Below are 12,452 nucleotides of genomic sequence, written 5' to 3'. Positions count from 1 at the left end.
GCTGGAAACTCTTCTTACAGGTTATTAGTTTTTCGAAAAGGACTGATTGAGATTAAAAAACACACAAAGTTGTAAGCATTAAATTTAAATTTTATTTAAGTCAACATTTTAAACATCTTTATTTTGAATGATAGATCAATTTATTTGCTGTTTTCTTTCGTCTTCATCTGTTGTCAGTACAATTTGCATTTTTTGACTGTTGGTAGATAGATTTCAAGTTTAAGCAATTCAGAATCCCTAGAACTGTTTTTGATACATAACAAATACTTCAAACATAGCTAGCCAAGATAGTAGGATTCTATTGTGTATTTAAAACATTTTTTGTTTCTTATGATCTTTGGACATCTTTTAAAAATAATTAAAATTCTTTAACAATTTCATGAATATTGTTAAAATGTGTTTTGATCCCCACACACCTCTCATGTTCTTTCCAAGTGCCTCTGTACTCTTCCCAGCAGTTTCCCCTCTTACTCCCATGGATTTCATTTTAGAAAATACCCCTACTGGGTTTGAATAGAGTGGCTTTGTGCCTGTGCCTGTGTGGGGTCATTAACTAGGCATGAACAGCTTACCAGTGGATACATCTCACTGAGGAAATGCTTTCCCTTATCCTCGCTACTGCCAGCAGTTCCTCAGCCAGGGAGTCCTTATGGGTCCCTCCCACTCATGCTGTCATGCTCATGGCTTCAACTTGTGCAGGTCTTAGGAAGACAACCTCAGTTGCTGTGAGTTGATGAGTGCCGTTGTCATGTGTTGTCCTGTCCAGAAGGCAGCATTTCATAGCACTCTTCCCAATTATTAGGTTCTTCAATCTCTGCCCCTTTTCCTCCATGTCCTCTGAGCCCTAAGACTTAGGGAAGTTATACTCAACAGTTACTTCATTTCACTTAGTTCAGCCACTGGCTTTAACTACAGCTCACTGCAACATTAAGCATCTCTGAACTAATATTGATACCAGCACTAATTTATTAACTGAGTTGGGCTCAATTGAAAGGTGAGGTGTCTCAGATCCCTCTGGCTCTAGCACTGTATTGGTGTTGTGTAGGGGAGGGGCAGGTGAGAGCCCTTGTCTAAATTATCCAAAGATTTCTTCAGCCTCATTGTCTGGTGAGGTTAGTTTCAGTGCAAAGGCTTCTACCTCAGCCCCTATCCTCTCCTTTAATTTGTGTAGGAGTTTTGCCTGTCTGTATGTCAGTGCCCCAAGTATGTGCTGTCCTGTGGAGGTTAGAAGAGGGTGTTAAATCTACTGGATTGGAGTTACAGATGGTTGTAAACTGCCATGTGGATCCTGGGAGTTGAACTCAGGTCCTCTGAAATACCCAGAAGTCTTCTTTGAATATGTTAAAAAAAAACAAACAAAAACAAAAAACCATTTTATTTGGGGGATAGCCTGTACCTCCTATAGTTGGTGTATTCTTAGGAAAAGAGCAATTAATTGCTAGAGACTTAGGTAGGGGAATGCCTTGGGTATGTGAATTATCCAATCCCCAGCTTGAGTCTCTTTATCTGTCTCTATACCTAGGAACAGTATTCTGTGCCATGCTTTTAGAGACAAGCCCTCTACCCAAAGATCATTGGAACTGTAGAGACACGCCAGTCTTAATCTGTTTATCTTGTCTTGCCTTTCCCCTAAAACTAATAATAAAGGCCTTTGCTTAAACTTTTTTTACGTCCTTGTGTTCTGCCACCTAACACACGCAGGCTGCTTTTGCAGTCTTCTGTGGCAGTGGTTCTCAGCCTTTCTAATGCTGCACTGTTTAGTACAGTTCCTCACGTTGTGGTGACCACTAACCATAAAATTGTTTCTGTTGCTACTTCATGTTTGCAATTTTCCTACTGTTATGAATTGTAATGTAAATATCTGTTTGTTTTCTGATGGTCTTAGTTGACCACTGTGAAAGGGTTGTTTGACAGTCTCCAAAGAGGTCGTGACCCACAGGTTGAGAACTACTGCCCCTGGCTTTCTGAGAGAAAGATAATTTATTTCCTGAGCATCTCCTCTGTTTTCTTGTGGGTGTGCCTGATTGACATTACATTAAAAAAAACCTCAGAAATATTGCTTTATGAATGATCATATCTGAAATAAGATACTGTATACCTTTTGACATAATTAAGTTTCAATAACTTCTCTTAGTTTTGCTTTTCTCCTCTTATTCCTGTATTGCTCACAACTCCTTATTTTGATCTTTGGGCTTGGAAATTATGGTGCTGGAAGTTCCATTATATCTCCATTACATAAAGATTTGGGTAATTTTGTTATTTTTGTTTATTGACTTCTGCAAAAACATTCTAAAACACTGGAAAATGTAAAAATAAAGACTAGACGGTGGGGCTGGCAGGATGGCTTAGTGTTGCACAAGGCACTTGTCACTGAGTCTGATGACCTAAGTGCAATCCTTGGTACCCACATGATGACAAGTGAGACTGACTTCTGCGAGTTGCCTCTGACATCCATGTACTCCATTGCACATGCATACCCTGCCCCCCCTTGCCTGAATAAATAAAAGTAAAAATTAAAAATTGACAATGATGCTATGATAACAAATTTAAAAGTCCCCAAATACAGTAATTTTAATCCACTTACTTTGTTCTCTTCCATATAACACAGACAGAGGGCAAACACCGGGTAACTGTACCCTGTATGTTCAGTGTGTGTCTTTAGTGTTTGCAGGGCTATCTTCCTAGCTGTTAACTCCTTTCCAGTCAGGAACACATTACAGTCCTGGAAATTGGAGGCATCGTACTTTATCTCCACCAGTGTGAAGTTTTTCATTTGGCCACAAGAAGCTGAAAAAGAGCCTAGAAAGCGTAGTTTGTAGCTGGAAAACCATTTTTAAACTTGGATATTCTTTGTTATTGGAAGTACAGTGTTAATACTGATGGATAACTAGTGGTTCCTACTATAAACAAATATATAACATCCAAAGGACGTAGTTTTCTCTAATAACTCCAATTCCACAGTATTGGTAAAGCTTCTTTGGGTTCAATACCGCAGAAAACTGTTAGAAATGTCACTTGACGTAAATTAAGCTATCAATGAGCTAGGCCCAGTCCAGTTGTAGCCTTAATGGGATTCTCTATACCCTCTCTATCTTACTCATATCACACAGACAGACAAACACACGTGGTGCACCATTTGCTTTTGTGTGTAATACATATTGATTAAAATCTAACTGTAGGACTGTGGCTGTACTCAATGACAAGACTGTATTGTTTAATCTTCATTCATATTTATGACTGTGATCACCACAGTTCAGCCAGATCTCTAATATTAACAAGGATGATGCTCTTTTTAGGACTCAACTACTCTCTTTTCTTCCTTCCTTCCTTCCTTCCTTCCTTCCTTCCTTCCTTCCTTCCTTTCTTTTCTCATTTATTTATTTTTCTTTCTGCTGTGACATAAAAGATTAGACTATATGAAAGTCAACAAAAATGTTGGTGTGTTTTGGTTCTGTGGGATCTATATTTAGCCTTTTGTCTTGGATTTTTCCTGCATATATTCATAATAAAATTTATATAGTTATAAAGAGATGATAATACTCTGAGAAAACATATATTTTTCATCTTTGATTCAGTTGTGAATAGGATACCAGTCTAAAATCAGATCACTAACAGTCTTCACTCAGGTTTCCCAGAGGACACCTACATTTTCATACATAACGAGTTCCTGAAAATGTGCACGAAAGCATTTCTAAATGCAAAACTAGTTGCTTAAAAATATAAAATATTCTCTAAAGTTTGAAAAATAGTTATGTAGGCTTGGTTTGTGTGTTTCAGAATAAACTTTGTTTGTTCCGCTTTTGGTATTTCTCCTGGGTTAAATCTGTCAAGTGTGTTGAGTTTCTGAGATCTATGCTACTCAGCTTTAATGTGAGTGTTTTCCCCCTTAACACATTCTTATGCTGTGAGGGCAATATTTAGAATATGTCTGTGAATACTCTTTCTGTAAAGACAGCGGCACATCTGGAGCTCTCTGAAAGGTCAGAGGGTCCTGTGCAGAAAAACGCCGTGCATGAAGATTGGTAAACTGCCTATTTTGTTTTTAGTAGTCATTGTAACCAGAACCACTTTCTGGGTTTAAAAACAAACAAACAAGTCATTCTGTTTTCATTACAGTAGTTATTTGTGCCTAGAAATTAAGAAACAACATGGCTCTTTTTTTTATTTCATTCTTTTTGATGTGCTTGCAAAGATACATGTTAATTGATATTTCAAATTGCCCTTCTAGCCTTATTAACTCTCAAATTCTCCATAGTGTTTTTTCTGGGGTTGTAGATTCTGACCATTGTAATTTTCTTAGCTTATGGTCAACACAAAGACAATTGTAGTTTATAAAAATTCTTTGCATGTTAGTGATGTTAAGCCTGTGTTCCAACATTTACATACCTTTATATTTAACATAATTTTCAGTATTTAGAAGTTTAAAGTATTTCATGTAGCCAGATATGTATAGAATCCTGTTCTTCATGTTTTCTTATCCCTAGAAAGGTCACCATATATATTTTATTTCATTTCTTATATTTAACTATAAATAATTGAAATTAATTTGTAAGTTGAAAAACTAATAATTTTTTCTTAAGGTAGTTAATGAGTTTTTGAGCCAATTATTGATTAGTTTTCTTACTTAATTTTATCTTAAACATGTTCCAGAGTTTTCATATATCTGATACATATGCTGGATTAAATATGTGGTCTGATCGTACTGTATTCCATAATAGTTTAAAAGGAAATGATGGATGGGTGAGGATTTATATTCTTCTTTTATATAAGTATTCTGGCTTAAAATGTATTCAGTATTCACTTGAATATTGGTTATTTTCTAAGTTGCATGCAATATTAAAACAGTCAGAATGTGTTCTTTATTATAATGGACAATATATTTATAAGTACCGGTTTCTACTTGGAATCTAAGTGAAATATTAAATACATTTGAGTTGATAGTAAATTTGGCAATTCTTTTTCTTTATAGCTGAAAGAAAAAACTTTTGCTATTTAAATGTCTCTTATACTTTTTAAAAAGACAGAGTACAGGTCATAAAAGTTATGTAAGTTAAATTTCAAAGTATTAGCAGGATCTGACTTATTTCTTCCTTTTTCAAGGGAAAAATTTATACACAAATGAATATGTGGCGATTAAACTGGTAAGTTCATGATTATTTTTCTACAGTTTTTTCCTTTGATTATCGGCTTATTAATTTTTTTATTTTTACATTTATAATTTTGGTATTCATTCAAGAAGGAAAAATGTTTGCCTAACTGACCTTTTGTTCGTGTCTCTAATGATGTGTAGAGTGTCAGTGCTTTCTCTGTGTGACAGTTCTGTCTTTACTTCGGCAGCGTTATGGAAGTGAAATTTGTAGTTTGGCAGTATTTTCAGTGGTATTTTTAAGTGGATAAAAGCAAAATTTTTCTTACTGATTCAAGCATTTAGACAAAAGCACCTTTAGCATTTAGGATTGTATTTGAACACACACTTCCAATTATCTTCTGAAGTGTTTCTACTGGTGTTTTATAAATGTAGTAAAGCTGGTTATTGCTTGGCTTTCAAGGGTTTAGAAAGCCATGAATGTGGTGGTAGCAAGGAGAACTGTCATGGGAGTAAAATTCCAAGTGCTCAGTGTCACAGGTACAAAGTAGTTCTATGGAAGAATTCGCACCAAGGAACTATTTTATTCATTTATTATTTATTCACTCAATCATTCATTTATTTATCTATCATCTATTTAGACAGAGTTTCTGTTTAGATCTGACTGTTCTAGAACTCACTATGTATACCCGGCTGGCTTCGAGTTCCACCAGCTTCTGTAAAGGTCATCTGTTGGTAATGTGGCTTGCACTACATGGTGGTATCCTAACATTGTGTTGTTGCTATTGAAGTACAGGATCAAATTGAAATTACTAAACTAAGTCAGGGCTGGTTCCTTTTCTTTTTACTTGAAGCACATCAATCATTAAGATGTATATTTAATTTCTGTTGTGATGGTATAAGTGAATATTATGTCATATCTTACAGTTTTTAGATAGTCAAAATTCATGGATGTGATATGTGAAAGGCACTGTTTTCAGTATTTTATATATTAACTTGTATATTGTGCACACACATATGCATGTATATATAGAGAGGAAAGGAGCGAGGGAACCATAACAAGTGTTAACTGCATTTTGCAGACGAGGAACTTCAATGTACAGCAAAGTTAACTAACTTTCCAAACCACACAGCTAATGAAGTGGGAAGTCAAAGGTTTAAATCCAGTATAATTTGGTTTCAATCTCTGAGCATTTAACTACTACTCTTATTGCTCCTCAAGATTTAAGCTTACCATTTGCTATAAATAATCCTTCTGATTCTAAGTTTGTAGTGTATTTCTCTCTCTCTCTCTCTCTCTCTCTCTCTCTCTCTCTCTCTTTCAAACACACACACACACACACACACACACATGCCTACTGTGTGTCTCATTCTTGAATCTGGTTTTTGCTTGTGATCGTCACTGCCCTCCACCCCATCACTGCCTATTAGACCTTCTCTCCGTGTTGTTCAGATCTCTATTGATGTGAAGTTTCTACTTTCTCCCTCATAATGCACTTACATAGTTTTTCTTGTAACTTCTGTTTCCCTTAGTCTCTTTGTTCTTTTGTTGTGCTTACCTTTTATTGCAGAAAACTGTGATTTTAATTTAATTATTTTTTTAAAAAAATCCTTTTGGTTCCTCTGATAGCTGTTCAAATGCTTACTTTACATATGCTTACAGATGGTATCAATTTATTGAACATAAGTACAGTGTAGATCTAGAGGAATAGAGATACCTAGTAGAATATTATAGTGTATATAAGTTGATGCTAAAGTTTAAAACATTTGGAATTAGAAGCTAGTGGTTTGTCTTAATTGAAATGTCTTTTGTTTATTCAATTGTTTGCCTAGGAGCCCATGAAATCCAGAGCACCACAGCTGCATTTGGAATACAGATTCTACAAGCAGTTAGGATCTGGAGGTAAGTTATATGAATTTTAAAATTTGGAGTAACACAGATTGTCATAACAATAATACTCTAGTTTCAAAAATAATATTTTAAATTTGTTTACAGAATTTTTTTTTTATATTGGGGCTGAAGAAATGCTTCAGTGGCTAAGAGTGCTTCCTGTTTTTAGCGGATCAGAGTACATTGTGGTGTGCATGTGGAGGATAGGGGATGGCGTGTAGAAGGTGGTGCGTTTTCTTCACCTTGTGTGTCCTGGGAGCTAGACCTAGGTTGTTAGGTGTCACCAACCCCTTTTTTTGGCATGACTTCTGCGGTCCTAGCCACGGCGGGTTGGCAGGCTCAAATGTTCCAGGGTAGGGGCATTAGGATTAGAAATGTTGGTAGGAGAAACAGAGAAAAGAAAGAAACACAGAGACACAGGATAGTAATGGGAGGGCAACTCAGCGAACTGGATGCTGAATTCTCTCTTCTGAGTTCCGAGTTTGCCTGTGTTTATTTTTCATACACTTTTATGTCCCAATACAAAAGAGCTAGGGGAGAAGGCAACAGACTGCTTTAACAGGACACAGAGTACAACCAGAACAGTTACTTGCTTCAATACTTGAGACATCGAGTCATTATTTTTTGAGTAATGCATTTGATGTCTGGGACAGGGTACACCCTAGACCAAGTATCCTGTAGGCGTCCACTCCCTATGTCATACTTCCTATTTCAAAAGAAGGAGCAGAAGTATGTTTGAATTTTCTGACTTTTGGTCAGGGTGGAGCGGGCCATCTTAATGTCCAAAACACCAAGTAGCCACACCCTAGGTCAGGATATCTTGTTTTATAGCCACACCTTCTGTCAACAACTTTGAAAGAGCAAAAATAAGCTCAGACTCTCTGACCTTCAGATACGGAGGAATAGGCTCACATTTCTGGAGTCTTCTTAGGTTTGTTGGCAGATGCCTTTACTGCTGAGCATCCATACTGTTAGTTTTTTTTTTTTTTTTTTTAGCAATATTGCTGTTATTATAATGGGTGTAAAACATGGCTTCATAAATATATCCACATAGTTAGCCCTGGAGCCCATAGTTAGCATATAGCAGACATGTGAGATTGCAGGATTATCCTGGATGTTGTCTAGATAAGCCCTCAATGCAACCCAAGTATCTTTACTAAAAAGGCAGAGAAATTTGACATAGACAGAAAAGGGAAAGACTGTATGCCCATGGAGGCATTGATTGGAACGATGTGAATGAACTAAATAAAGTATGCCTGCAGTCTAAGATCCTGAAGGAGGCCCCTGGGTTCTCTGCTCGAGCCTGCAAAGGGAGCATGGCTCTGCTTTGATTCAGCCTTATGAAACTGATTTGAGACACTGGCCTCTAAGGTGTAATACAATTATTTTTTTGTTATTTTAAGCCATCAAATTTGTAGTAATTTCTTGATAATAGTAGGTGATACAAATATATTTATATATGAAGTTCTTAAATCTCAATGGGAATAGAGATTTTTTTCATTGACAAATGTTTATGGTTAAAATTTCTACTATGTGTTGCATTGTCTTCATATTGAAGCTCTCAGTGCTACTTTTATTTACTCCTATTCTTCTAATTGATTTTACTTATTTATCTGTAGTAGGGTATATTATTTTCCCATATTTAATAAAATAGATTTTTGTTTGTTTGCTTTTCAAGATAAGGTTTTTTTTTTTTTTTTGGTAACAGCCCTACCTAGCTGTCCTGAAACTAGCTCTATAGATCAGGATGGCCTTGAACTCACAGAGCTCTTCTTACCTCTGCCTCTCTAGTGCTAGGATTAAAGGCGTGTGCCACTACTGCCTGGCCTTGATGTGTATTTCTATAAACATATTTATATTCTAGTTGGTAGAATGTCCATTTCTTCAAATGATACACACTTTGCATTTTTCCCTCGCTAAGAGCATATGCAAACGAGTAGTCCTTGCAGTGTTAGTAAACTTTGCATTAATGAATATATTGTAGATTTTTATGTAGTGTTCTTCCCTATTTCTTCTGCCTAGTTTTGGTTTGAAGTCTGTTTCGTCAGATATTAAGGTAACTACATCTGCTTGTTTCCTTAATCCATTTGCCTGGATACCTTTTTCCATCCTTTTACCCTGAGGCAGTGTATCCTTGATTTAAAGTGTATTTCTTGGAAGCAACAGAAAAATGGATCTGGCCTTCAAATTCAATCTGTTAGTCTGTGTCTTATCCCTGGAGAATTGCTAGTTAGTTATTAATGAGTAGTATTTATTAATTCCTGTTATTTTGTTATGGTAGTATATTTTCTTTTTTTTCAATTTTATTTTTTTAAAAAAGAAAACAATTTTTTTTTATTTTGCATACCAATCCCAGTTCCCACTCTCTCCCCTCTTCCTATCCACGCCCCCATCCACTCCTTAGAGTGGGTAAGGCACATTGTTTGAGGAAGGTCCAAGGCCCTCCTTACCATATCTAGGCTGAGCAAGGTATCCATCCACCCCTGTGTTCCCAATTTTGTTAGGAGATCTTGTCTATTTCCCCTTCCCAGTAGGTTCTATATATATTTTCCCCCCTTAGGGCTCATCTTGTTGCTTAGCTTCTCTAGGGTTGTGGACTATAGGCTCATTACCCTTTGCTTTACAGTTAGTATCCACTTAGAAGTGCATACCATGTTTATCTTTTTGAGCTTCACTAGTGTGTTTTTCTACCCCTCTTTGTTTTTTTCATTTTTTTGAAACTTCTTTATTGAATCTTTGGGGGTTTCTCATCATGCACCCCAATTCTGTTCATCTCCCAGTCCCTCATATCCCCTCAACATCCCTGTTGCATCCCCCTCCCCCACAGAAGAAAACAAAATAAGCAAACAAAAGCAAGAACAACAGCAACAACAAAACCCTAATAAACCAAAACAGAATAAAAACCACATCAGAAACAGAAAAATCTCCACTCTCCTTTTCTCCTGACTCTCCGTCACCTCTTTATCCGTCCTGATGACACTGGGGACTTTGGTGTGTCATATAGTATACTCTTTTGTCTCTACCCCTCTTTTGATGAACAGTTGTGGGATTATTTGTTGTTGTGTCCTCTTGTGTACAGTTCTTCTACGGACTTCTTCAGACTGAAGTACCTTCTGGGGAACTGAATTACTGGGCAAAAATTGCTTAAATTTGTTTTTTATCGTGTAATGTTTTCCTTATTCTGATGATTGTGATTGATAGTTTTTGCTGGGTACGGTAGTCTAGGCTGATTTCTGTGGTCTTTTAGAGCTTGTAGTAGACCATCTCTCAGCTTAGGCTCTGTTGGCTTTCAGAGTCTGCATTGAAAAGTCAGGTGTTATTCTCATGGGCTTCCCTGTGTATGTAACTTCATTTTTCCCTTACAACTTTTATTATCCTTTCTTTGTTTTGTACAGTTAGTGTTTCTAGGGACTTTATTTCTAGTCATGTCTATTTGGTGTTCTGTATACTTTTATACCTTTGATAGGCATCCCTTTCTTCAGATTGGAGGAATTTTCTTCTATAATTTTGTTAAAAATATTTTCTGTGCATTTGACATAGGTTTTTTTTTTCTCTCTTTACTCTATACCTATTATTCGTAGGTTTTGTCTTTTCATAGTGTCCCAGATTTTCTAGATGTTTTGTGCCTGGTTTTTGTTTGTTGGTTTGTTTTAGATTCAACATTTTCTTTGTCTGCGATACCTGATCTTCAAGCTCTGAAATTCTCTCTTCCATGTCTCTTAATCTGTTGGTGTGGCTTACCTCTGAGGGTTTTATTTGGCTTCCTGAGTTTCTCATTTCCAATTTTATTTCAGTTTTGGTTTTCTTTAGTGATTCTATTTCTTTGTTGAATACTACTGTTATATTTTGAATTGTTTTCATTGTTCCCTTCAATTCTTTGTGTTTTCATGGTCTTCATTAAAACATTAATTTATAGCCTCTTTAACATCCGTGAGCATATTCTTTCTCTTTCTACTGTCTACTTTCTAGTTGTTTTAAACTTACTATTACTTGCATGAAGCTGTTATTTTCACATTTGTATTCATTGTGCACGTGGAATGTCCTCTTCCAGTGGATGGCCTAGTGAAGCCCTAGCTAAATGTACCTGCTTTGCAGCACATTCCCTGCTGCCACTTGACTCTTCTCCAGCAGGAGTGTTATCATGTTATTAATCTAAAACTTTGACTGTTTTCAGTATTCATATGGGAAATATTGTTTCTCAAGTGAGTGACTTGACTTTTTGAGGTTCTTTCAACTATGTAGATCTACACTAATTTGGTGATAGCAGTAGTTGCTGTTACTAAAATTATAACTTCACAGTATTGTCTTCTAAGACGTTAGGGAACTCCCTTCCTTCTTCCTGGTGCCCCCTTTGCCTTCTCAATCTGTGCTTTGTAAAAAGTCATGACTTCTGTGTTCTTTCCATGTTTCCATCTGGTTATTAACACTTTCAACGTTTACCATCTTTTAAGAACTCCTTGGTTATATCTGCTGTAAAATGAATGTAGAGAATTCTATAATGTGTGGAATTTTAATTGTACTTTTTGTGAAGAATTTTGGTTATTGTATAAGCCCTGTAAACATCAGTGATGTCTAGAATTCATCTTTTTCACAGAGTTACCTGTTGGAATAAGGCTGCTCGTTAGTTTCTGGTTGCTTAGCCCCGAAATAATCACACAGAAACTGTATTAATTAAAACACTGCTTGGCCCATTAGCTCTAGCTTCTTATTGGCTAACTCTTACATATTAATTTGACCCATTTCCATTAATCTGTGTATCGCCACATGGCTGTGGCTTACAGGGTGAAGTTCCCAGCATCTGTCTCCGGCAGGGGCTGCATGGCTTCTCTCTGACTCCACCTATCTTTCTCCCAGCATTCAGCTTAACTTTCCCTGCCCACCTAACTTCTGCCCTGCTATAGGTCCAAAGCAGTTTCTTTATTCATTAATGGTAATCACAGTATACAGTGGGAAATTCCACATCAGTTACCTGATCATGCTTTTCAGAATCATGTTTTAGCAAACTTAAGAAATTATCCAGGTATACCAACACATGTCTATGATCCCACCACTTAGAAATATGAGGCAGGAGAGACACAGGTTTGAACTCATCATGGACAACATATGAGACCTGATCACAAAACAACAGTAAAAAGAAATTTTAAGAAAATCTGCTTTCTCTGTCCTCTCTTACACTGGTGCTGCTGTAATGAGAGAACTTATGGTACCAAGAAGTCTCTTAAAATGACACATCCCAGATATTGGGGCCTGAGGGTCTTTTTGTACCTTTAAGGTTTTTGAGAATCTCAGAGACCTTTTGTTTGGATTGTGTTGACTTAAATTCTCGTTAGTATAAAAAGTTCCCAAATGGCCATTATGAACACTAAGCAAGAATTCTATCACTGAGCTATATGCTCAGCCCAAGTTTTCTTCTTTAAAAGACTGTACCAGGACCAGGTATGATGACTCACACTTTTAATCCTGACACTGGGGATG

General features: G+C 36.5%; 1 protein-coding gene across 9 annotated transcripts in view; it reads left to right on the top strand.

The window, feature by feature from the left end:
- Csnk1g3 (casein kinase 1 gamma 3) overlaps positions 1–12,452 on the top strand; it is a 91,034-nt gene that overhangs the window by 28,819 nt on the left and 49,763 nt on the right. For all 9 annotated transcript variants that reach the window (XM_085699858.2, XM_085699856.2, XM_085699854.2 and 6 more), the window contains exons 3-4: positions 5,101–5,141; positions 6,920–6,989. In XM_085699858.2, coding sequence (XP_085555984.1) covers positions 5,101–5,141; positions 6,920–6,989 — 111 coding nt within the window. The remainder of the gene's footprint in view (positions 1–5,100; positions 5,142–6,919; positions 6,990–12,452) is intronic.

The sequence above is a fragment of the Myodes glareolus genome, chromosome 13, assembly GCF_982192425.1.
Source record: "Myodes glareolus chromosome 13, mMyoGla1.1, whole genome shotgun sequence".
Lineage (NCBI taxonomy): Eukaryota > Metazoa > Chordata > Mammalia > Rodentia > Cricetidae > Myodes > Myodes glareolus.
This window is presented reverse-complemented; position numbering and strand designations above follow the sequence as displayed.